This window comes from Falco naumanni, chromosome 14 (assembly GCF_017639655.2).
Source record: "Falco naumanni isolate bFalNau1 chromosome 14, bFalNau1.pat, whole genome shotgun sequence".
Classification (NCBI taxonomy): Eukaryota; Metazoa; Chordata; class Aves; order Falconiformes; family Falconidae; genus Falco; species Falco naumanni.
The window spans coordinates 2,872,891-2,899,196 of record NC_054067.1 but is presented as its reverse complement, the minus strand read 5'-3'; the positions used below and the strand labels follow the sequence as shown (position 1 = coordinate 2,899,196).

At 46.3% G+C, this 26,306-nt stretch overlaps 2 protein-coding genes across 2 annotated transcripts in view; both read left to right on the top strand.

Moving 5' to 3' along the window:
• NEXMIF (neurite extension and migration factor) overlaps positions 1–11,054 on the top strand; it is a 69,939-nt gene extending 58,885 nt beyond the window's left edge. Inside the window, exon 5 of the transcript XR_005830995.1 lies at positions 10,846–11,054. The gene's annotated coding sequence lies outside the window, so the exon portion shown is untranslated. The remainder of the gene's footprint in view (positions 1–10,845) is intronic.
• Positions 11,055–18,280: 7,226 nt separating this feature from the next.
• LOC121097418 (uracil phosphoribosyltransferase homolog) lies at positions 18,281–21,165 on the top strand. The gene is made up of 5 exons (XM_040614410.1): positions 18,281–18,353; positions 19,109–19,270; positions 20,021–20,119; positions 20,151–20,188; positions 20,805–21,165. Exons 1-5 carry the CDS (start codon positions 18,344–18,346, stop codon positions 20,871–20,873), a joined length of 378 nt encoding a protein of 125 aa, XP_040470344.1. The 5' UTR covers positions 18,281–18,343; the 3' UTR covers positions 20,874–21,165.
• The last annotated feature ends 5,141 nt before the right edge of the window (positions 21,166–26,306 follow it).

The window sequence follows — 26,306 nt, the reverse complement described above, 5'->3', positions numbered from 1 at the left end:
CCCCAGCCCCCCAGGCCTGGGTTGGGGGTCCGGCAGGGTCCCAGCAGTGCCTGGAACACAGTCCCTGGCTGTGAGCAGGTGGGTGCAGTGAAGTGTCCTGCGGTTCTGGGCGCTGCTGTCTTCCCTCTTCATTTTCTTGTGAAAAAGGCTTTAAAAAAATGACTTTTTTAAAAATCCCTACCATTCCTTTCATTAGTGCTTCATGTTGAGAGGACCAGTGGAAGGGCATTACTTCAGTGTCCGGTCTTCCCAAGCCCTGCCAGCAGAAAGCAGGACACGGGCGCCGTGTTCAGCAGCAGATTCCTTGGCAAGGGGGTGGGAAGCGACCCCCAGGAGCAGACCCGGTACCTCTGCAAGCTGCCTGAGTTCACGGGCTGGTTTCAAACGAGTGCTGCCTCCCCACAGTTGTGTCAGACAGGCACAACGGGACACAGGAGTTTGGTGCTTCCCGCCGGTCATGCAGATCCCGACACTGGGAGCCCAGAGCATCAAGCAGGGCGAGCGCTGGAGCAGGACCACGGGACGGGGAAGGCTGTCGGCAGCTCGGCTTTAAGGACCAAACCTCATCTGGCACTGGAGGGTCTGCTCTCTGGTAAGAAAAACATATAGAGGGGCTGGGCCAAGCCCATGGCCACCAAACCCACCCAGTCTGCCCGCCTACATGGGACTGGTCCCATGACACACGGACTGGGCATAGTTCTAGCTCCTTGGATAAGTCTTGGGGACAATAAGACTTCACAGTAGGTGATTAGATAGGACAAGGGGTAATGGTTTTAAACTAAAAGAGGGTAGATTTGGCAAGATCTAAGGAAGACATTTCTTTAAGCTGAGAGCAGTGAAGCACTGGAGCATGTTGCCCAGAGAGGGGGCAGATGCCCCATCCCTGGGAACATTCAAAGCCAGGTTGGACGGGGCTCTGAGCAACCTGGTCTGATTGAAGATGTCCCTGCCCATGGGGTTGGACTAGATGGCCTTTCAAGGGCCCTTCCCACCCAAACCATTCCATGATTCGGTGAACCTGGTGCACACCCTGTGACATGGCAGCAGTGCGAGGCAGGGGACGGCGAGCAGCACAGCCGCTTTCCCTGTGTGTCCCCGGCCCCGCGGGGAAGGTGCCAGCAGCAGCCCTGCGAGCGAGCAGCCTTGGGGCGAGGGGCAGGCGGGGAGGCTGGTGTTTCTCTGAGCCATAATTGCAGGTTGTTTCCAAAATCGGGGTTATGTTGCTCAAAGACGCACTTTTGAGTTCCTGTTGCAATCTTGTGCTTTCTGCAGCAAGACCAAGACTCGGCTGCCTGCCTGTGCGGCTGCGATGCTAGCGGGTGTGCGTTCAGTGTAAGTGGTACCAAAATTTGGGGTGGGGAGATGTGTTGTTGGTGCGGCCTCCCCCGCCCAGGGAGGACACCCATCATTGAAGAACAAAAATTACTTTTCCAGTTTCTGACCTCCTAGGTCCCAATGAGATGGCATTTCTTGGGCAATACCCGATCTGGGGGCTCTTTCACAGCTGGCTCGAAGGCTATGAGCTGGCACAGCTGCCAGCCCCCTTCCCACTCAGGAACAAAGCTCAGTGCCAAAGCCCCGAGCTCAGCGGCTTCTCCAGCTGCAGTCGCTCCTGTGTGGTACAGGCAGTGCCTGTGGTCTCAGGTAACTCCCGTCGATGGTTAAGGTTGTGGTTGAGCAAACCTTGGCTGTTCCTTGCAGGGACTGTCCCATCTCAGGCTCCTCTGCTGTTGTCACGGATGGCGGCTGCTTCCATAGGCCCTTTTTTTTGCTTGCTGCAGCATCCCACCCGCTGAACTCATGGATGCAGAAGCTGCTGAGAACGGGATGGAGCAGCCTGTTCACATCCCCAGTTTTTAACTGCAGTCAAGCACATAGTGGCTGTGCAAGTGGAGTGGTGCTGCCCCGGTGCGGGAAGCGGCCGGAGGCTTAGTGTGGGCATCGGGCTAGGGTGGGTGAACACACACGAGGAGTGGTGACACACCTGGATGAGGGACGCTCAGGGATCAGCCCAGGAGCAGAGGACTGACAATAAACATGTGTTGGTGACTGCCACGGCAGATCTCACTGCCCAGCAGCCAGACTGGTGAAACAGAAATCGATGCTTGGCTGCTGAGCTCCAGCAGTATTTCTGGAGGCACCCAAGGATCTCTCCTTGGCAAAGCCCAAACCAGCTTGCACAGGTTAACGCTGCTGTTCCAGTGACCCCTCCTGCTTTTCATTTGGCCGTTCGCCTGCTTTACTTTGGTAATTAGAGCTGGCAATCCCAGGTGTGGCATGACGGAAGGGACTGTCACAAAGATGCACTGGGAAGTGCTCCCATCCAGGGACTTCCCGGGTCAGTGGTTTATTGCAGAGCTGAGTAAAGCCGTAGATGTCTCTACACATCCATCAGGTGAGCTGCCAAGAACTGCTGTTCAGTGGCCGGAGGGGAAATTCTTCACCTTGGTTTTCCAGACAAGCCCCAGCTCTGGGAGCTGATGCCCTGCTGTTCTGTAGGACAGCACTGCATGAATCCTCCTAATTTCCAATAAACCCCCATCTTCCAGCGTTGTTGGTATAAAACCCACAGCTCTAGAAAAGGTGTTGAAAAAGGGGACCCAAGTAATTTTGGTTCCAGCTGTATTTTTGTGGGAAAGCCCATCAACACAGATGTTTCAATGATTTACTTCTCAAATCCCGGAGGAGCTATTTTTGCTGTGCAGATTCCTCTGAACTTTGAGCAGGATAAATGTAGCAGCCCTGCTACAGCATCCAAGTGGGACCAAAGCTAACCAGAGCTGGGGAGTAAGCTGCAATGTCATTGCCTTGGCAAAGCAAAGTACTAAAAAGACAAACAGTCCAGCTGGGAAGGGTAAATTAGGGTTAAGATAACCTTCCACTTGAATTGCACATTCTTATCTTTGTAGCATTTTAAAGGCAGAGGTGTCATCACGGTATTGCTCCTTTAAAGGGGTACATTCCCACATTTAAAAAATGAAAATACAGTGAAAACTACCCTATAAAATAAGGCACCTGTTAACTGTAAAAAGTCTCCATCTTTTACCTAAATAAACCACATCTAATTAACCAGCAGAGCCTTCATATACCTCAGTAACGCTACAGGAGGGGCCCTGTTAAAGTGGGGTTGTGTTTATCTAAGGCATTTACATTATATGCACGTATAATTAAAACGCTCATAACTTCTGGATGAACCATCATCCATCTATGCATACGGCCCAGTGACTTTTCCTTGTGAATGAAAGCAGAGTCAGGTTTTAATTAGGATGTAATTTAATATCACCAGCTTCTCTGTCTTGTCAGCGGGAGCTGCGGTCTCTGGCAGGTGAAGGCAGACAAACCCGCCCCGGTAATACCTGCCTTTCCTCCGTGGTTCTCGCTTTGGCCTAACTGCCTTCACCGCGTCCTGAAGCAGCGATACAGTTTTGTAACTGATTCCGTAGGATGGGTTAGAACACCTTCACCTGCGCTCGGAAAGATTTTGCGCAGCGGCTTTTCAACCCATTTAACTGCTTCGCCTGGCTAATGGAAGGAGCAACAGCAAGGGGGTCAGGAGGCAAATAACACCGCACTGCCGAGCAGCCCTCCTGCACACAGCCCACGATGAATTAGATTTGGAATCTAATTCCTACAGCATTTTCCATTATGAGCTTACCTCTGCTTAAAGGCTACTCTGCTGTACCTTGACTCAAAGCCACCTTAATTGCCATGCTAATCACCCCAGCAGCTGTGACGCCAGAAGCCCTGCCCTTCCATGCACTGCTTTCTACAGAGAATGCAGTTATTTAAACGCTTGGGAAATGGGACGTATTAATTATTTTTTTTCCTTGCTTTCTCTGCCTCCCCTGCAGCCAGCAGCAAAGCGGTGCATAGCTGCTGGGGCCAGGAAAGAAGAGAAGTGGAGGTGCCGCTGGGGCACAGACCTGCCCACTTCGCTGTCTGGGCACAGCAAACCTGTGCGCTTAAGTAGGACACTCTTGCAAAGCTCATCCAAATGCAGGTGGGAATTCACCCAAGGCATCCCGGATTTCTGCAGTGGTCCGAACAATGGCATCGAGCCACTTCAACTGACCGATGGCCCGGTGGTCTGTCTGTCTTTCTCACCTCCTTTAATTACGCCATAGGTAAGCCCCGCAGGCTCAGGCACAAGTTCCCAGAGCAGCACCCGGGAAGCGTTCCCATTCCTGCCATGATGGGCTCCCCTGCATCCCTGCAGCCTGCTGCCGAGGCTGGGCAGCTCGGCCACGCAGCTCCCCTCCAGCTGCCACCCCCAACACCGGGGGCTGCATCCACGGAGAGGAGGTGTCCAGTTCTAGTTCAGCCAGGTTGGATTGTGGTGGTTTTTACCTGATCAGAGCACAGAAGCCAGAGAAGCTGATCAGTTACCCATGAATTGGGTGGAGTGTTTTTTTTTTCATTTCATATTGCCAAAGCGCACAGCCTCCTTTTATTTTGAAGGGTATGGTTTAATGTATTATTATCCAGGGCATATGCTGAGAGAGGTCAGAGATTCTTTGGGTGCTATTTGCATGGGTTTGGGACTAGAAGGGTCCGTTAGCTGTGGTTACACACATTTTGGGAACTGCATCCGTGCCATTTTCCAGCTGCTGGAGTACATGCCTGGGCTAAGGGTGGACAAGGGTCTCATTTGGGTCTCCCTGTTTCCAGGTGGCCAAGCAGAAGGGGTGGGATGGCCCCAGAGGGGACGCATTGGTTGTTCCTGGGCTCAGGGTGGACCCTGATGCTGTGAGCTGCAGTTCGGTATGGGCTGAGCCCTCAGAGGGATGAATTTGATAAACGCCTGATCTGGGAACCTCAGCAACATGAAATCTGAGATACTGCTGCACTACTCAGCACCAAATTGCCTCGGCCATGTCCTGCGGTGTCCATAGGATCGGGCATGAATTTCCTGATGATGACACATTGGGATGGAAGCAGGTAAATTCTACCATGGCCCTGCTGAAGTCCTCAGACACTCCAGGACATCTTTGACTTACCTTGAATTGGACGGTAAGTGTGTGATGGACGGGAGATTTTCTCCTCCACCTTCTGTGTTCCTGACCGGTAACTAAACTACTGGATGATCTCCCTGTAAATGTGCAAATGGTGTTGAAGCCTGTCAATACCACTGAAGTAATCTCTCATGAACAGCAACAAGTAACTGTGAAGCTGTGACCACTTTCTCCCCATGCTGCGAAGCTGCACTACACACACTGGATGTTGCACGTGGATTTTCATGCACTGGGGAATGGCATGGATTGAATTATATGTGGAAGCTGAGCTGTCACTCTACATTTTCTTGCTTGGTTTTTGCTTTCATATAATCCACCTCTTGCTGCAGAGTACACTGGGGGAAGATTTGCAATATGCTACAACCTAAGAAGCTGGAGTGTGAGAGAAGCAGTGATGGGAAAAATAATCCAACAGCACCTAACTTTGTTTAACTAAGTACCCAGTCAGCTTAGCAAAAATCACTCAAAAAGGGTCAGAAGTGCCAGCCCGCTGGGCCCAGGGCTGCATGCCCATGTAGCATGTAGGGATGGTGTAGATCCAGTCTGAAGGGTCTTGTGCAGAGGGACAGGCACACAGCCATCGGGGAGAGGTGCTGCAACCCCTGCTCTGCCGAGCATTTCAGTTCCTACACCCTGCTGGCACCGTGGCTGAATTTCTTGCCTGCCATTTCCAAAAGAAAAAAAGTTGGGGGGGCGGGGGGGCTGAGGGGGAGGGGGGGCTGTGGCACCATTTTCTCTCTGCTGTGCCTTTCACCGAGTTGTAATGTTGCATTTCGAGGACTCAAAACTTTTTTTTTTTTTTTTTCCCAAGCCTGTGCTTATGGGCTGGTGTCTCTGCCTAATGAAACCTTCCCCACTGTGCCACCAGCCCCAACACAGCCTGGCCACCAGCCCCAGGCACGCGTGCTGCTGGCCCTCCAGGGTTCATTAGCTGAAATGAGTTAGCACAAGGTGGGAATATTCTTGTAAAATTAGCTCACGCTGAAGCGTTTGCAGGCTGGAGGCCTCTAGAGGGTGTCAGGTAATGAGTTTAAATTGTGGATGTATTTTCCTCTCTTCATGCAAGAAAGTCAATTCAAAAAAATTGGGATTTGCTTTGTGTTGGGCATCGGTAAGTGCTTCTCTTAAATATATTTCAAACCTAGAAATGACAGTGTTTCTGGGAACAAGGAATTAGGAGGCCTGTTGCAGTGCTGTGAGTGCGTCTGTGGGCTTTGCAGCACTCTCTAATCAGCAGCACCCGATGCAAACACAGCCACCCGTGTGCCCGTGCCTGAGGGGATGCAGTGTGAGCCCCCCGTTTTGTCTCCACAAAGTCACAGCCGAACTGTAGACAAAGCTTCATGCTGTATGCATATGCCGGTGGCAGTACACCATCCAAAGCAGGAATCTGGGGTAGGATTAATAAACTGAATTTTTACAGATTTATTCTGTATTAAATGTGTTGCACTTCCAAGCTCTGCCCACTGGAGCGATCATTTCTCAGAAGGTTTTGGGGTGCTCTGGTCTAACACCCACATGCTACCAAGTCAGGCTTTTCTGATTTCATGATGGTTTACTATTCTGTCAAATCGTACGTTTGCTGCAAATGAAATAAGAGGGAAGTCTTGGCCGTTGCAAATCATGGATCCAAAATGAGAGGTTGTTTCAAACGAGCAGTCACGCTCGAAATTTGAAACATGGAAATAATCCTTCCCCCACCCTTCTGCAACGCTAAATTCATTAATATGTGTGTTGCTCCTGGGTACTGGAGTGATGAATCTGGGTGGGCAAATGTGAGGAAACAAATAACCTTGTCTCTGGAGTGGGGTTTGGGTAGCAGGCAGTAAATAACATCCAAAGTCACACACTGGCCATGAGATTAAAACAAAATACCAAATAGCTGCTCATCAACTGGGCAGTATCCATCCTGAGCGCTAAATGACGCTGGGACCTGAAGCAGGAATAGTGCATACCATGGTAATTGCAACTTATAATATTCTTTTAATACCATTTCTGGCAGGAATGATGGATATTCACAATCTTGCTGGCACATTTGACTGCGGGCCAGGTCTAGCAAAGCCCAGTCTGCAGGGAAAGGACCCAGCTGTGGCCTGATGATGTGCCTGTCTCCTTTTTGGCCCAGGACGGAGCTCAGGCTGACTGCTCCCGTCCAGCTGGATGCTGCCAACCTGAAACTGGGTAAGTGCCAGACCTGTCTGTGGACTGAAGATAGTCGTGGTGAGGAGATTTGGGGGATCCATCCCCTTTTTCCTTATTCTCTGAAAAACAAAACAGTTTTTCCTCCTTTTGCTTTCCCTTTCTGCTTTCAGCAGCTGCCTGGCTGCTGCGGTGCCAGGAGAAGAGCCAGACCTCCCTGAGTAATGTCCTGCCGTAGCTCTGGCAGCCCCCCCGGCCAAGCATCAGGTCTCCTTGGATCCTCTTGGAGCAGATCCAAGCTACTGGCACCAGGACTATTGGCAGATTTTCTAGGGGGGAGGAGGAGGTTCAGGTGCACTCAAGGCATCAGGTCTCATCCTGGCCCCAGTTACTGACCAAAGATCCTCAACCCTCAGCTTATTAAAGCTCAGCTTTAAACCCAACCTAACTTTGCTTTAACAGCAGCCAGCTGATGAATCCCTGCCCTGAAACAAGAGCCATTTCACACCAAAATCAACTATCACCTTCACCCTGTGAGCCTTTGCAGACTCAGCAGTTAAAGTCTTCATTTTGTCCCGTTCAGAAACCTGGCAGAAAGCCCAGCCATCGCGCTCAGACCCAGCCCTAGCCCTGCAGCCATCTCCAAAGCCTGTCTCTTCTCCTGCCCCACAAAGACGCCTTGCCCCCGCAGCATGCCAGCTCCGGCGCTTGGCAGGGTAGAGGAGGTCTTCTTTCCATCTCCTACCCTCACACTCCCCCAGAGTCAACACGGAGACCAAACCTGCCCCAGATCTGGGATGTAAGCCCAGCAAGCCATGCAGATCCCAGCAGGCATCCGAGCTGGGGCTGTCCTTTCTCCAGCCCACGGCCGAGCTGTGAACGCTGCTGCTCTCGCTGCCATGGTCCCGGCACAGCTAATCGCGTTCCACTGGCCTGGCAACGTCACATCCAAATGTTTTTTTACACCTCATAAAATTCCAGGTACAAGCTGTCAGAACAGGCGACGTGTGGTTTATGTTGATAAATGCACACCGGCTTCCCCTGTCAAACTGCTGGGTGTTTTTGTGGGATTACACCTATAGCAGCTTTTGCTTCACAAATATACTTTGAGTTGCAGTGAAAGTACTGGTTCAATAAAGCACTTAAATGCACACTTTATCTTAAGCATGTTGGAGATTATATCCCTCTTTAGCAAAGAATTTAAGTATGTGCTTAATTTAAGGATTTAATTAAGGATTTTAATTGTAGACTTCAGTATGTGCTTACCTGCTTGGCTGAATATGGGTGAGATTACTACATGCTGAAGATTCCTACATAAAATAAATGACTAATTCTGTCTGAATGAAGATGCTCCATTATTCTCACACAATGCAGTTAAAATATAAATAGGAAAAAGGCAAGAGGCAGTTAACAGATTCCTCTAGCTGAAAGTAGCATCCACTACCAAATCTGAGTTGATTAACATCTAGTATTATTAGTTACAACCTCTAAAGTGGCATTACAGATCAATAGAAAGGGGCACCTTAAAAAGGAGCCTGCAGCTCATAAGCTCTAATTATGAAAAAGGAAGGATTCAGACATCCTCTCTCTCTCATTGGAGACAGGGACCTGAAAATGCAAACAGCCATCAAATAATGGGCTGTGGGGCCATTTCTCCAATCATTAGGGGTTTTTAAATGATTTCCTAAAGAAAGAGAGTTGCTGCAATTGCATCGCCAGCTTGTCTTTCGGGCCATTTCCATAACTTTTGAACTCTGTGATAAATTTCACCTAATTAAAAAAAAAAAAAAAAAAAAGATTCCGAAGATGCCAAGCTCCAACAAGTTTCATGCAAACAAGTGACTGGTTTTCTGTTTCTCCACTAGCGTTTGCTGTTACTGGAGAGCTCTCCCCATCCTGCTACTGGGACAGAGGTAGGACTGCTGCTGGCATTTGAAGCTGGATGGTCCCCACCTTGAAACTTTGCTCCTGCATTTCCTGCTCCACTGATGTCTTACAAGGCTGTGAAGCTCACAGGCTAACACGTGCCCAGAAGACAGACAGGTCTGCAACCTTACCTGAATTATTTGTTAGGATGTTTATTTTATGGCATGCCTGGAAAGTGTGTATGAGTTAAATACACAACAGCGACAGCACTCAGAAGTGCAGGAGTCACTGTGCTTTACTGCTAAAGGCAGCAAAATGCCCTTGTCATTTCTTTGCCTTTTTGTTTGCTCGGGTTTTTTGTCATTTCACTGTCCCTAGTTAAAGTTACATCGTCAGTGATGCGAGGGAAGTCGTGGTAGCTGTCTAGAGGTATTTGGAAGAGATAAACACATGCAAATATGAGAGGAAGAACTGAGCCTCAGGAGGGTTGGAGGAAATTAAGTAAAAGGAATGAGCCTAAATCCTAGCAATCTGAGAAAGATCATTTATCAGTGTCTGGTAGTACTCCTCACCACATCTCCTGAAACAGTAAGAGTTGTTACGTCTGTATGCTGCCAGGTCCTGGGTGTAAAGAAGTAACTGGAATGGTCCAGTTCTTCCTCTTCTCTTTCGGTTTCGTTACCTTTCCAGGTGCAAATCTTCCATTTTTCCTATTTCATGGAATTCACCACCACCCTCAATTCTCACTACTTTCTTACCATCTAAAAACTGATTTCTCAAGCACTCCCCTCCTTCTGCCTGGACTTCTGCATCTGCAAAAGCATCTTTCTGATTTCTTCCAAGAGAAAAGGAACAATATGGGCGTATTGGGTCTGGCTGGGATGGAGTTAATTTTCCCCAGAGCAGCTCTCCTAGTGCTGTGCTGTGCCTTGGTAGCTACAGAGGTGTAGATAACAGACTGCTGTTTTGGCTGCTGCTGAGCAGTGCTGGCACACAGTCAAGGCTGTCTCTCCAAAATTCCTCCCTTATCCCCAGGAGCCAGTGGCACGACCTTGGCAGGGGACATAGCCAGGACAGCTAATCCAGGCTGACCAAAGGGATATTCCATACCATATGATGGCTGCTCAGCAATAAAAGCCAAGAGAAAGGAGGAGGGCAGGGAGACATTCGTTAGTACATTTGTCTTCCAGAGCAACCGCTATGCGTACTGAAGCCCTCCATCCTGGGAAGTGGCTGGACATTACCTGCTGATGGGAAGCAGAGACTAAATCTTTTGGTTTCCTTTGCTTCTGTACTTAGCCGTCACTTGTACTTTATCAAACTGACTTTATCTTGACCCATGAGGTTTTTTCCACCTTGTTTTCTATCCCGTCCTGCTGAGGAGGGGAGTGACAGAGCAGCTGGGTGGGCACTGGGCATCCAGCCTCAGTCAACCCACCACACTCCTTTTTGGTGCCCAGCGTGGGGCAGGAGACAATGGCAGCGTTGTATTAACCATGCTATAGCTATAGGAGTTATTAAGTGGCAAGCTTCTGTACGGGTCAGGGAGTTTATTGGCTGCACTGCTTATCTCTTTATTTTGCTGACATTGGGAACATGTTAGCACAAACAATGGCTCTGTGCTTTGCCCTGGCGTTGCTGGCCTTACTGTGCTGGGGGAGCTATCTCGTGGAGAGGATAAAGAGCCTGGATCCCCCACGAAGCAGCACTGCCCCTTCTCTGTGTCTGAAAAAGTGATCCAACTGCTGACAGTCCCCAAAATTCAGAAATGTCCTTGAGCCAACAATTTGCCTCCTCCCTTTTCATCTACATCTTCCCCTGCCTCAAGGTTTTCACCCCCTCCCACCTTTGCCTCATTCCTTGCCATGCGAGCTCCCCTTTTCCACTTGCCCTTCTTGTCAGTACCGGTGAATTTCTGTTTTTCACAGTGCTGCTCCCAGCTGTGGGAGCACTGGGACGTCAGTCCCATCCATCCCTGCCCACCATCCGTGCACGCCTGGGGCTCCCCACACCTCCCTGCCTTGGCTCCCATCTCGGCTCATCTTGCCCAGTCCCACTGCACTTCCAGCCCCCTCTCACATCTTCTGGTTGGGCTCCTGGCTGTTCAGGGCGGCTAATCCAAGCCCCACAAAAGACTTTTCTTCTGCAGCATCCCTAAAAATGTCTTTTCTACTTCATCTTGTTTCACTCCTGCTCTAGAGGCATCCCACTGGGTGCTGTATGACAGGACTGATGTCCATGATGCTGTAACTCTGCTCTCCTAAGCCTCTCTAATGTGCTGTGCATCCACCTCTGTGCTTAAGGACATGGAGGGGGTTTAGTGCCATATGGAATCCTCATATTGCAACAGCAATGTATTTTTGCTGGCAACAGCCAACAAATAAGCAAAGAAGTATGTTACCCATAGCTACTCCTTATGGGCAGAGGAAAAGATGGCTCTGGCTGTGCGAAGGTACCTGAGATGGAGAGCACAGCCTGCCACGGCTTTGTGTGCACAAAAAAGATTGTGGTGTGCTCTGGCCAAGCGGTCCTGCTGGAATGGGATGGCAGGGCTTCATGGTCAGTCCATAATTAGCTGCAGCAACATGCAGTGCAGCGGCTGAACGTGACACTTGGAAATGACTCAAGAATGGGAGACCAGATACTGGGTAGGAGCTAATCTCATAAAAACTGGTGGGAAACTTCTGTTCCTTTAGGCTGTAGTGGTATTCTTCAGGGGAAGCCTGTGTGTTTGCAAGAAAAGCTTAAATCCAGCTCTTCACTGGTGCTTTGCCTTTGCCCTTGGGCTTCCTGCCCTGCAGTGAGTGAGCCCAGTTCAGAGGAAGAGCCAGCATGCTGCCGTCCTGCACGCGGCTCAGGCAGCCCTCACCGAACCAGCTTTAGCCTCCACCAGTGCTGCCGGCTGCTGTGGAAGGGCAAAGTCTAAGTCACCACATGGTATTCTTAGGTCTGCCCTCAGGCTGCAAAAAGCTGAACAGTGAGTGCTAAAATCAAAGTCTTTTTGTATGATACCACAAGGTATCACAAGCCCTGATTGGGTTTTTCTTTTAAACTTTATATATTGAGCCATCTTAAAATGCAGAAGGGGAAGCAATTGTCATCCGGAGGGAGACTAGCAAGCAGATACACCTAGAGGGTACTGATTCAAGAACCTTTCCTGCAAACAACCCACCCAGGGAGATAACCCAGGCAGCCAAAATGACATTGCATGCTCTTATTGATCCCTGTCTCTGGGGAACAGGAGGACTTAAACAAACACAAGTGAGTTTCTGTGGAATTTTGCATCTTGCATCTCTGCATTTCCTGCATGAAGCATAAGACACACTTGCCTATACCTGCACCTTTTTTTTCTTGACCATCAGAATCCATTTAGAGATCTTCTAGACTGCATGACTTTGCAAGATTAGGCTTCCAGCCTTTTATGAAAATAACAGTAGTGGTGGGTGGCTGTAAAGCTTCAGACAGCTAATCCTCTTGCAAAGAGAATAGTACTCCAGGGATGTGTTCTCTGGAGTGCAAGACATTTTATAGCTAGGTTGTGTGGCATAAGTGTCTCAAGAATGGTGGCTGTAAACTGGTAAGTGGGATGAGGGTATCAAGGAAAATAGGAAACACAGAGTCACACTGAGCGCTCAGTCGGCCCCGATGTCTGAAATGCAGCACAAGTTACTGCAGCAGCAAACAGCGATCATTTTGCCTATCAAAGTATCACCACTTCAGACAGTCACTCAGCATCCCTGAACAAACCTTCAGATGATAATCTGGAGCAAATAACCTGGGTAATGCTTGACATACCAACCTGCCTATCAGACGCCATGTGTTTCTTATCTTTTTGCATGTTGCACATCTTCTGCTTCTTTGAGAGGAGGGAAAAGAGAAACCTATGGCATTTAAAAAGTGGAAATGGAAAAGATGTCTTCAGATGTGCTACCAAAGCCACGATGACCAGGATTCTTCATGCCTTATACTGTGCAATACAGCGTGATCATGGAAACCCCTATTTGGAGTGCAGGGCTGTGATTGACATAACCCTGTTTCAATGCGCTACCAGTACAGACAGAAGAAAATCTCTGCCAGTTCTGAGCCGTATAAGGTACATGACCTGCAGACGAGTCAATCTAATTTTATTCTGTAGTGAGCACTGGTGCACCTGTATAATGAATAGCACATTATCACGCCCTTTGCTTTACTATCTCAATATAATATATTTAGTCTTCATAGCCTTCGGTACATCATGTTATTTATTCTTTCATCTAATGTATTTGGAGCAACTTGCTAGCAAGATGCAGCCCTATTTATCCTTCTACAGACAACAATTGCAGGAATAAATGTTAAACTAAAGGAAGAAATAAAAAAAATAGCAGCTCTATTCGTGCTATGGTGTGATGCATTTCTTGGCAGTCCCAGAGATTCAACAGTCTGGTATTTATCACAATGAAATGCAGAAATGTCTGATGATTACATGAAGAAAAATAAAGAGACTGAACATAAACTGCAGGCTGATAGATAAGGGCACATTTTTATGGCAGGCAGCTGCTAAAGCGGTGGTACATCAAGTCATCCTCATGCTGCAGCAGAGGAGGAGGGTGCACAGGACAGGGCAGTGAGGGGGGGCAGAGCTGAAACCAGTGATAAACAGGACAGTTTAATACTGAAGAGGAGAATTAGGCAGCCTGGTTAATCACATTATTTAACACCATGAGGATTATTTTTAAGGAATTTATCCCTCCTTCCTCTCCCATTGGATAACGCTGCAAAATGCTGGCTGTGGAGTCTATTTAAGATCTTTCTTTTTGAAACAAGCCACTGACATGCTGTGCAGTCACAGGAGTCTGTCTGGCAGCGCCTGGAGCTGCGTCAGAGATTTAGCATCAACATGAGTCCTTCCAGGACACAGTCTGCCCCTGGCTACGTGGTGGGTCCTGCCCTTGAGGCCCCCGCTGAGTTTGGCCCTGGCTCTGTTTGAAGGCTGGTTCTTGCCATGACCCCTCCACAACATGCCCTGATGCAATGGGGACAAGTTGCACTATTATAGACCTTCTCTATGAAGGGACTTAACACCCTCAGGGGGTTTGGGGGCTAGAGTGGAGGAGAGTTTCTCTTTTGGAGGGTGGGAAGCTTCCAGTCTCTGTTGGGGTTATGATACCAGGATTATTGAAAAAAAGAGTTGAAGAGTAAGATTTATTACTGAATCTGAAAGGCTCAAGTTGCTCAGAGAGCTCCCGGTGCAAGTGAGACAGTCACTGTACAGCTTTGGTCAAGGTTGCTTAAAGTTAGGGTTAGGATCTGAGAACAGAAATGTACAAATCTCTGATCACTGCCAAGTCTGTAAAGTCTGCTAACCCACGGGAAACACACTGAGATGCAGGTTCATGTTGGTGACGGAGAGCAGCTGCTGTGTTGTCGAGCAAGGAGTGATCACCAGTTTCACTTTTGGGCTATGGTTACAAACCGGGTTAAGATTTCAGTTCAAAAAAGGAAATGTGCTGTCGCCTGGACTGTTTTGGACATCGCACAGGCCACGTTCTTGGTTGAAGGATGAAGGATGAAGGAGGAGGATGACATTCATTATTCTGTACAGAGGGAGAGAAGCTCCTGGTTTTTAGCAGTTGCAGCCCAGTGGTGGAAGTCCTCCATTTCCCTGACACAAGCACAGAGCCAAGGTAACACATGATCCTTCTGTTTTGGCTTCATTTCATCCTTTTACAATATGGCATATTGGATGCAAGATACAAATGGATTGCACTCTAGAGCTGGCATTTCCTAAGGACAATTCAATAAAAAGATATGGACATGCTGCATATGATACAGATCTTACATGCTTTGGGGGGTTAACATAGGTAGTAGCATGGCCTGGCCACCTCTTCTGAGAGATGCTTTCCACATCCTCTGTGCCTCAAATAAAACTCCCAGCCTTTTGGGATCAATAATCTCCTCTTGTGCAGGTGAGGAGATTGCTGAGTTACCCCAGTAGCCTCCTAGGCTGGAGTGCAGACTCAACAGTGCCAAGGGCATCAGACACAATTAAAGAAAAATGAGAATTGATTTGAAGAATGTAATAATCGCTCATCTAGCTGGGGAAAAAATATTTTATCACTGATGTATTAGAAAGAGTAACATTTACTCTCTGGTAAGTATTATGGCACCCACAGAATTAAGTCTGAAACCTCAAGGACTTGCACCGTAAATTATTTAATTCTAAAGAACAAGAAAACAATAATGTTGCAAATCAATCCAAGAGGCTAAAGGGGGCTAGAAGGGGGCAGAGGAAGCGTTTCTGATTCCAGTCTTGGCCCAAAGTAAGAAGCCAAGTATCTCCCTGGACCCCACACCTGCCTTTCCATAGCAATTCTGCTTCCCAGCATATCATGCCCAGGTTTTGTAACCATTCTTACAGCCAATCTTGGAAATACACGGCTGTTCGCCCTTTGCAGTTCTCATGTGTCTTGTCCTACTGAGGCAGATGTGCTCACTGCAGGGTCAGCTTAAATGGGGATGGTGATGTCCAGGTGCAGAGGATAGAAAACCAAAAATGAGTAACAAAACAAGGTGGTTTTCCAGGAGAAACTGAAAACTGCCATAGCCTGTAAGTCTCTCTCCTTGTGCTTTGGTGGCTGCCCTTGGACAAGCAGTTTTGTCACTCTGTGCTCAGCTTCTCGTGGCTCTAACAAGGGACAAGGAGCTTCATTGATCTTTGTAAAGCATTCAGTAAGCACCACATTTTTCTTTCATGTTCTGGATGCCCCTGCTACAGAACACATACATCAAACCCTGCCTGTAATGGAGTAATTAAACGGCACTGCTAAAGGGATGTCATAGGATGGGACTGATTACAGCTCACCCAGAAATGTCTTCCCAAGTCCCAGGCCCTTCGACGTGATTCTCCCCTCCCCCCCCTTCTCTGAATTTCTTTCTGTATTAATTTCAGCCAGTCCTGGGATTATTTGAAAAAGGGCCTTGGGGGACTTGTTCAAAGGCACTGCCACCACGGACGACTTTGCTTTCTGAACTGAAGCATTTCACTCCTATCTGTCTGGACATATGAGCTGCTCAGCACTGCTTCATTAGGCAAGTTATTTTTAAATTCCCAGAAAGAGCAAAACATTGAGCAAGGAATTAGCATTTGCTGTTGAAACAGCTGCAAGACAGAATAGGCAGAAACCCACTCTGCGTCCCCCCTGCCAGCCCTGTGATTAACCAGACGGCAGTACCCGAAGTCACTGACACACGCACAGGCTGCACATGAGATATTAGAAATCACACCCGAAGACAAGGATTGGTGAGCGACCGTCAAAACTGTATTTTGGATATAAACAAGTGGGTGACCATCAACACTGAATAAGAAAATGTCTTTGAAAGATCTCTCTTATCTCCAACCCCATCCTGTGTTTCCCACATTCCCCCATTTTTCTCTTAAGGACTTGGACACTTAAAAAACCTCCATTCTGGTTTCTCAGCAGCAATGAATGAAAAGATAAAGCCTGCCCAGGCTCCTTGCTTCCCCTAAACAAAAAATAAAACCCAGTGGGCACCCCAATACTTTCAAAATGCCAAGGACAGCACTAAAGCTGACATTACTTGCTTGTATTCTTACTTTGTAACATGTTTAAGTTTCCCAGTGGCTAATATTGCTCTTACAGCACAGAGTTAAAGCAAAAGGCACGGCAAAAAAATGTCAAAGGCACAATTTGGTAGCTGTCTTTTTGCAAATGCTGATTGCCCTGTGGCTTGTGCTGCTCAGGGCAGCTATGGCTCACACTGATAATGTTATGTGGGTAAAAAAAAAAGTATTGGAAAGCTGTAGCGCATTAGAGATACGGCTTAAACCTGACAAGGGAGGGGAGATGACTCAGAATGGCCTTTTCAACTAACTGGGAGCACATGTGTATCGCAGCTAAGGCAGTGTGCAGCTGTTCGGCTACCTGCGCCTGCCTGCTTCACCTCTTCCCCTCACCCCTGCCTGCAGTCGTAATGTTTCTGTATTTATTCAGAAGAAATCTAGCAGGAGCTGTTCTAATAACCTGCTCCCAATACCAGCCTAATGAAGGCTGTTGGATTCCTCTGAATTAATTCCTGTTCAAACTGGAGTGTTTCCTTTAGAAAAACAAAACAAACCTCATTAAGTATTTCCAGGGATTAAGTGATGGGCACTCTGTCATAGTGGGTGGACTGTTTCAGTGGACAACTTTCCCCACTGCTAAAAATATACAGCAACATATTTTGACGTCCAGTTCCCAAACAGTACTCTGCCAGATAAAGAACACTTTAGTGTTAAATTTGTCATGTGCTTTCCTAGAAACTGCATTTAAAATGAAATGCCCCTTAACCTTATATTTCTTAATAAACTGTGTTCCTTGCATGTTTTCTCATGAAGGTGTGTTTTCCAGCCCTCGGGGAAGTCTTCCTGGAGCCCACAACAGAGGTAATAAAACCTCCCTTGTCTTCCTTGGTGTCTCCCATTTCGGTTCCACGGAAGCATTAGCTTCTCTTGGCAGAGTATCTCATTAGGAGCTCATGCTCAGCTGATTATCCCTCTTCTGAACCACTGTTTTCCACGACTTTGTCACCCACCCTGTAGTCCAGCTGCTGCTCTATTCTTAGGCTGATGATTTTACATCTGGTGGCACTGAAAAACATATTGTTCACTTAAGCCCAGCTCATTAAGTGATCCAGTTTAGGTTTGCTATCAGCGACCTGTTCCTAACTTCTCCGCACTTGCAGATCACCAGTAATGATTTTATGTTTTCCTGTAGGTCACTGATGACACACTAAGCAGTGTGGGGTCAAGAACCGATAGGAAGCAAGCTATACCTTCTTCAGTGATGCTTCTGCTTACCTATCAGTTAGTTTTCAGTCCAATTAATATTTGTCATTTTGACTTACACCGTTCCTCTTTCTCAATCAAAATATCATTGAAGAGATAATCGGATGTCTTACTACCTGAAGGTTTATTCTATCAGCACTAGTGCTTTAAACAATGACGTAAGGAAAGCGACCGATTAACTTGACAAAGCCCATTCTTCATAACGTTACAGTATCTTCTTGAAATGATTTATTAGCAAGGCCTCTTACCTACATCACTCTATTTTGCTTTGCGTTGCTGTCAGCATGACAGACATACCACGTTTGCTCCAGTAAAGGCCTTTCTTTCCCATCCCCAGATGGGTCCAACCTCTAACAGCCTTTTGCAGGGCCCTGCTTTATTGCAAAATGCAGTACCTCTGCCGCTTCGTCTGCAGGCAGGCTTGTGCTTGTTTGTGACCACTCCAACAGGACACAAGTATGAAGGAGTCAGATTTGAAAAGGGAAGCTGCGGAGTCAGCATAATGAGAAGTGGTAGGCAGATCCTGGTTGTTGAACGGGCACAAATTAAACATTTTGCAAACCTGTAAGCAACTTCCTTACAAAACTGTGCAACAACACTTCTCTGCAGCAGAGCTTTACCCAAACCTGCCAGTTGTTACTCTTGCTTAGGTATCCTTGACCACAAATGGCGAGTAGTATGTTCCATTAACTTTTGAGGAGACAAAGAGCCACAGCAGATTTCACGTGGCCGTTGCAGGGCAGAGGCCAGGCCGACTGCCCCCCCTGGTTTGCCGCCAACACTTCTGCTCACGGGGTCTCTAAACCAGCCGCGCTCGGTGGGGGCAGAGTCACTGTTGTTTTGCCCAGTGCTGTGGAACAAACCTTGGTATCTGTGATGTAAAATCCAGCGGCTCCACAGCTTCCAGCACTACGTTTGGCACCCCCGTGTCTCTGGGCAGAGCTCAGAGACGTTCTCCAAACCCCAGACGTTTGTTTTGACGTTTCCAGCTCCTGCCTCTGAGAGCTGAGCACTGGTGTGTGGAAACACCAATGCCCAGGAGCTGTGTAACATCAAGGAGACTCGGTTTTCTGTCAGAACAGAGAAAAAAAGGAAAATCACTTCAGGTGTTTTTAACACTTAGAACTGAGAAAAAAAAATCCCCTTTTTTAGAACTCTTCACCAATGCAGCATTGGGGCTGTCTTATTTAATTGCAGCATGTTACAGTTGTGCCATTTCTCAGTGTGTAACAATTGTTCTTGGGGTTTTTTTGCTGCTTATTTTGAGGAGAGGCAATGGAACAAGGTTTACGAGACTGCTGTAGATCAATCCGCATAGGAAAAATCCTGATACAGAGCGATGAGGAGACTCAAAGAGCCAAAGTGTACTACGCTAAGTTTCCACCAGACATCTACAGGAGAAAGGTTCTTCTTATGTACCCAATACTAAGTAAGTGCCTTTCCTCATTATGTACAGCTAGAGTCATCTGAACAGCAAGTGTGCTGAGAGTAAAGGCAAACTTCCAAATTTCGGGGACTTGGATTAAGTTTTCTGCTTGGTTTAGGTGACATAGCTGTGCCAGAATACATACTAGTCAGCCTGCACCAGCACGAATGTGGAGCAAATCATTTGGGCATGCCTGCGTTTGTGAGAAAGGTAGAAACATTAAGACATGATACACATTTAATTTTTAAAGTTTTGCCATGAGAAAAGACTCAAACAGTATCTTTCTCATGCTATTAAAAGACATTTTTGGATTAATACTATAATCCTAGAAGTAAATTACTTTAGTTAATACTACCAAAAAAAAAAATATCTGGTAAATGTTGTAAGGAGTTTGTCAGGGTGAAGTAACTTTTCCAGTCGATGATTTAATTCTGGTTCTACACATAGAGCTCTTAATTGCTATTTTACTATTTTAGATGAGCTTTCTTGCCTCAGGGCTTTAATAAAATCCACCGACTTCAGTGCTTGAAACCTGGCAGAGTTGGCTGTTTCAGAGTAGAGATGAAGTTCCTTCAGCAGGAGACCAAAGTTTTCTACAATTAAGACCTGCAGAGGTGATAGTTTTCCAGTGGGAAAGGACAGTATCATCATTCGGCCACACCCCGGTGTTAACACGGATATTTTTGGATGGCCTAGGACAAGTTCTTCCACCAGGGAAAAGAGAAATAAAAATCTTGCTTTTTCCCCTTTTAGGTACTGGTAATACTGTCATTGAGGCTGTCAAAGTTCTTGTAGAACATGGCGTACAACCAAGTGTCATTATCCTGCTAAGCCTATTCTCCACACCTCAGGGCAAGTTGAGGCACTTGCCGTCTCTCAAAAGGTGCCAAATCCATCATCCAAGAATTTCCAGAGATCGCCATTGTCCTGATTTCGGCTGGGATAGAGTTAATTTTCTTCTTGATAGCTGGTGCTGTGCTGTGTTTTAGATTTAGCATGAGAATAATGTTAATAACACACAGATGGTTTTAGTTGTTGTTAGGTAATGTTTACACTAAGTCAAGGGCTTTTCAGCTTCTCATACCCTGCCAGCCAGAAGGCTGGAGGGGCACAAGAAATTGGGAAGGGGACATGGCCAGGACAGCTGGCCTGAACTAGCCATAGGATACTCCATACCATAGAACATTATGTTGAGTGTATAAACCAGGGGGAGCTGGCCAGGGCCGGCCGATCGCTGCTCGGGGACTGGCTGGGCACCGGTCAGCGGGTGGTGAGCAATTGTATTGTGCATTGGTTGTTGGGTTTTTTTTTGCTCTGTTCCTTTGGATTTTATTCCTCTCCTCTTCTCTCTCCTTTTCATGACAATTGTTCTTATTCTTCTTTACTTATTTTATGTTATTTTATTTCAATTACTGAATTGTTTTTATCTCAACTCTCCAGTTTTACCTTTTTCCCAGTTCTCCTCCCCATCCCTCTGGGGAAGTGAGCAAGTGGCTGCCTGGTTCTTAGTTGCCGGCTGGGTTTAAACCACAACAACCACTTAACTACAGAATTTCATCCTGTTGCACCAACACACTTTGGACAGAAGTATTTTGGAACAGACTGACAGACTCGGAACAAACAAATTTGACTGTATGATGTCACAAGAGGGGTTTTTTCTATGTTTTATTATTGTTGAGTTGGTTAAGGGCATATTTTAAAATCTTTTTTGGCCAAAGGGGTAAATACCTGACTTAGATCAGTTCTGGTCAGTTACTGCCTGAACACTGGCTCAGGTACAGTAAGAAAGCACTCTGTCATGACGAAGTCAGGCATCTCAATGTTGGGGTTGTATAAATTGCTACACATTCTGCTTTAATTTATTTATTCTTCTATAGCCTGAATTTTTTGGGTGCAACTGGATTTACAGCACCTACCTAGGTAGAGACTGACAGTAAACTTCATGAGAGAAATCCTTTGGGCCTTTTCCACAATGCATCATACAGATCTATCTTACAGACCGCACCAATGAAAGTGGAAACGAATGTTACTGCTTAAAGAGCTATTTGCAAGTTAAAAAAACCCTACCATACACTCAGCTGAATGCTTCATCTCCTTTGTTACCTGCAGCAGTGAGTACAGACAGCCTGAGGAATTTCTGTTTTCCAGTGCATTTACCTAGCATGTTGAACAGAACTTTACACATCTTGCATTTATCATATGCTTTGTAGGAGACCTTCTTTCAGAAGCTAAGGGGAAAAGAAAGTCAATTTAAAAAGTAAATAGCAGCCAGGCTTTAAAACCGCAGGTAGCAGGGGGTGCAGGCAAAATTGCTGCTTTTACACTGCCCAGATCTCTAGTTAACAGCCTTTTTAAAGGCCAAAAATACTAATTGGAAAAACTGTGTGCTCCTTAGTAGGCCATCTGCAATTACGTTTGCGGCATCAGCTGCAATAATGCACCGAGCACAAAGATCTCAGCATCAGTATTTTGAGAAACACTGTTTCCCCGCAGGGATCTGACTGCTCATTTCCATGCTGCCTTGAAGAACCCAGACGCATAATGTCTTCAGCAAGCGCCCCACGGACACCGTGTTCCTGGACACCCACCTCTCACTGCAGCTTTCTGCGCTCGGCTTCAATCACGGGATGCAGAGGAACCTGCCCAGCTATTCTGTGGCACGGGAACGCGGCACCAACAACACGAACGCCAGGCGCAGCATACGGATATCTCCTTTAAGTACACAAAAGAGAACAAATGAAGCTTGTTCCGTCACTCAGACACACGTTTTCTCCACATTTGGTCCTGCCTCATTTTGACACAACTTTTGTATTTGTTTCAAGTTTCATCCTGAAGCTTTTAAAAACCTGATGCATGAATATTGACCTGAAGCGGTTCTGAAGCCATCAAACTATTTACTGTTTCGACCTGGACAAGAGTTAGCTATAACCGAGTGAGGCTGAGCTGCTCGTAAGGAAAGGGAAAGACCAGCCATAACTCCTTACAGGAAAGGTTACTGAGTAAGAGTAAGTTCCTTGGAAACCTTCACAGCCGTTTCTGAATCGGAGCTGGATAGCTGCGTGTGATATCACAAAGACATCTGGTTTAGCCATCATTAGAAGACAGAAATTGATTTTATATACTCCCTAAGGAACAGCGCTGCAGCTCGACGGCAGGCAGGGATGCTGCCTGCAGACCTTGTAGGCAGTGCTGCTGCTGCTGCTGCTGCTGCTGCTGGTCAGAGAAATACAGAAAGAATGACGTGGCTGCAACCAGAACCAAACCCAGAACAGATACAAGAACCTGCTCAGGAAATTCTTGTAAATCACATGGTTTCAGCGAGAGCTCTGATCCTGCTGTCTTAACAATATGCTTTAGTTGACAGAATGAAAGTCACCAGATCATCTTCCTGGTTTTATATATGAGGAATTTAGAGTTTTAAAAGGCACAAGCAGCACTTCTGATGGTGCCGAATTCCTAGACGTGCCCTACTGTGTTCAGCTGCCACCTTCCTCTCGAGTTCCCCCTCCAGAACATATTTTGCCAGAAATATGGTAATTAATTCTGCTGCCATCTTTCATCAAATACCGCTTAAGGTCCACCACAGGATCTACATTAGAAATGCAGGGTTAGACTGATAGGATTGAGGTGCTGGAGCGTGTCCAGCGCCGGGCAGGGGCTGGGGTGGGGGCACAAGGCTGATGGGGGTGGCGGGGGGAGCCAGGGAGCTTCAGCCTGGAGAAAAGGAGGCTCAGGGGGAACCTTCTCGCTCTCCACAACTACCTGAAAAGGGGGGTGTAGTGAGGTGGGGGTCGGTCTCTTCTCCCAAGGAACAAGCGACAGGACAAGAGGAAACAGCCTCAGGTTGTGCCAGGGGAGGTTTAGGTTGGGTGTTGGGAAAAATGTCTTCACTGACAGGGTTGTCCAGCACTGGGACAGCCTGCCCAGGGAGGCGGTGGAGTCACCATCCCTGGAGGCATTTAAAAGACGTGTAGATGTGGCACTTAGGGACATGGTTTAGTGGTGGACTTGTGGTAGTGCTGGGCTTGGTAGATTTAAACAGTTAAGACAGACTTAGACTTTAACAAGTTGGACTTGATGACCTTATAGAACTTTTCCAACCTAAACAATTCTATGATTCTGCCTGCTCCCCAGACAGGCTTGGAATTGAAAAGCATGGATGTGGAGGGATGCGAGTATGTAAGTTCTCCCAAGAGCACAGCACTGCCAGACAAACAAGACATAGATCAGAATTTAGCAAATTACTGGACACTATTAAAAACGACCCTTTCAGATGCAAAATTATTCTCCAGCTCTTTAAAACTCTAGCATGCCAGACCTAGTGATTTAAAAATAACCAGCTGGATGGAAAATACTTTGTTGTATAAGGCATAAATATGGGGTTCTCTCCCCACCAGAATAGAAGGGATCCTCCATCCTTCCGCCAACTGAAGGAGAGGGCCTGTTGCCAGCGTGGTACAGCAATGTAGGCAGAGTACTGAGATGGAGAAAAGACCAAAGTTAGACTGTTAGGAACTGTTATATCCTTAGGCTTCCTCTCAGGGCTGGTACATTACTGTACATTGACTTCATTTGCCTGCTCAATACCTGGGTCTGCTAATATTTTGAGTATATAAGGATCTGAGTTTTGTGGGTGTTTTTTTTTGTTGGTTTTTTTTTTTTTTTTTTGCTTCAGGTTTAGAAGTTCCCAGGAGATTCAGATTTTTCTCACCTCACTGCATTTGGATTATTACTTATCTATACTGTGAATAAACTATTTTAATATCTTTTAGAAAAAAAAAAAAACCCAACATTTTTCTCATCTTCACAGCATAGCAAATAACCAGTTTTTAAGACCCTGAGGGATTTAAAGCAAATTTATTTACCCTCACTGAAGGAAACAACATTGAACTTACCATGGAAAAGTGTTGTAATTCTCCTTTGCTATACATACATCAGCAAATTGAAAACACTTATATACGAATTACACCATACTTTTGATATAGATTTTGGATTTTTTTCCCTATTTTTCCCCAAGTTCTCTCTGCAAATACATTTCCTCCTGCAAGCTTTTTGAAATACACTGCTACACCAATCCTATTTTTTCAAAGCTGTTAAGGAGATACGTATGCACAGGCCGTTAATTGTTATTAATGTCAACTGGATACTGAAATCCACTAAGCGATTTTGAAATATCAGAGCTTATTCTGCACCTGATCAACCCTGTGAGGGCATTGACAAATAAGCTCCACCAAATCACACCAAGGGAGGTACTTTTCCTTAGCTGTCTGCCCTGGACCTCAGCTACAGGTTTTTACCACTGAAGTGAGGCATGAATCAGCAGAACCCAGCTGCCACCTCTGCACATCACTGAGTGTTCATCTCCCAGCAAACTGGCAAATATCTGCCTGAAACGTCTGAACTCACCCACAGAGGTACAGTAACATGTTTGAGTCCTCTGCTGCTTGCCATTTGATGATCTTCAAGACTTTTGGTAAGATTAATCAATTAAAAATATTTCATTGAGGGCGAAAGAAAGAGACAAACAAACAAAATTACTTGCCAGATGTCATAAAATACTGAAAGCTGTTCCAGGAGCACAAACCATGATTTTATCCCTTCGTTCAAATAGCAGAATATGCTCCACCTCCCATTTGCTCAATATTCCCTAACATTTTTCTGCTTAGGTTACTGGTGTATAACAAAGCCACTTTTATGCTGCTTTGACCTTGCCTGGTATTCAGAAAAGGTAGTGAGAAAAGACAGGATTCACTTTCATGCATAAATCATTCTGCCGCAGTCACATCACCTCCTATTTCTTCAGTTCTTTGAGGTCTGCCATTGGAGCACTCTGATAGATGTCCTGCTGATTTACTAATTGCCAATACTCACACCTGGTGGCTGTCTTATCAATTGTCAGCACAAGGCTTTCCATGATAAAGTGGATCAATTGTGTGCCAATCATTTGCTCCCTGAATTATCGATGTTTGACAATGGAATGAATTTTTTGCCTGCTTCAAAGATGTCTGGCCAACAATGAAAGTGTACACACACACTCAGCCACAGGGTATCTCTCTTCAGGGAATATAGTTTCTCCAACTACTGGCATCTGTCAGAGGTAGAAGCACTGTCTACATAAAAAGATCTGTTTGTCATGGGTCAGGAACAAGTCAATTTTTCCCAATGGCAAATATTTTGGTTCACTAAAACTGCAAAATTGCTTTGTGACATTAAATCTACTCATCCTAACTTTTCAATTTTACTCACATTGAACAGTCAAACCAGCAACATTAGGTCATGGTTTGACCCTACAGTAAATCCAACTGTAATGCAGGATCTATATTGCAGCAATGATGCAAAGGACTGATCTGATTTAAACTCAGTCTCCCAGCTCCAATTTGCTTTTAAAAACGAAACAGGTTGACCTTCCGCAAGCAAGTTTTTTGCTAGATTAGGTACTACCTCACTGTCACTCCGGCTATATGCTGTATCAAGTACCACCTTCTGCAGCTGTAATAAACTTCCATGCTTTATGTTCCGGTTATTTCAAGAAAAATATAGTTGGGAGCCTACATCTGCTCCGTATGAAACTGGGACTGCTTCTGCTCTCCATTATTAATGGTTTTGGCATCATGGACTTCAGTCCCATGAGTTTCTAAGCTACTTCCTTTCCTGGTCCCATGCTGTGAAAAGTAAAACTGATGAGAAATATCCTGGTCCCATGCTGTGGCAAGTAAAACTGATGAGAAATATTCCCTGTACCTGACCCCTCCATTCTCTCTAGCACAAACACTGTAGAGTTCTCAAGTCCAAAGGGGGAAATTTAGACTGTGACTATATAAGAGCACTTCATTTACATTAGAAGCCAGGCTTGTATCTTCCTATGCAACAGTTTCAACAATCTTTAAATGCAACCCACCCCTAAACTTGACAGTAATCTCACTATTATTATAATAAACTGCCAAAAGAATAAACAAAGGTTTCTTGTGGGTTTCCTGAAACCATGTAAATGCTCAGAAATATGTTTTTTCTCTATGTATGGGATCTTGCTTGAAAGTGA

Bases quoted from the DNA above. Each gene is read 5' to 3' on its own strand.
- LOC121097418 (XM_040614410.1), top strand. The intron at 20,120-20,150 runs GCAAGTTGAGGC...GTCTCTCAAAAG, and splicing joins CCTATTCTCCACACCTCAGG to GTGCCAAATCCATCATCCAA. The intron at 20,189-20,804 runs ATTGTCCTGATT...AACCACAACAAC, and splicing joins AAGAATTTCCAGAGATCGCC to CACTTAACTACAGAATTTCA.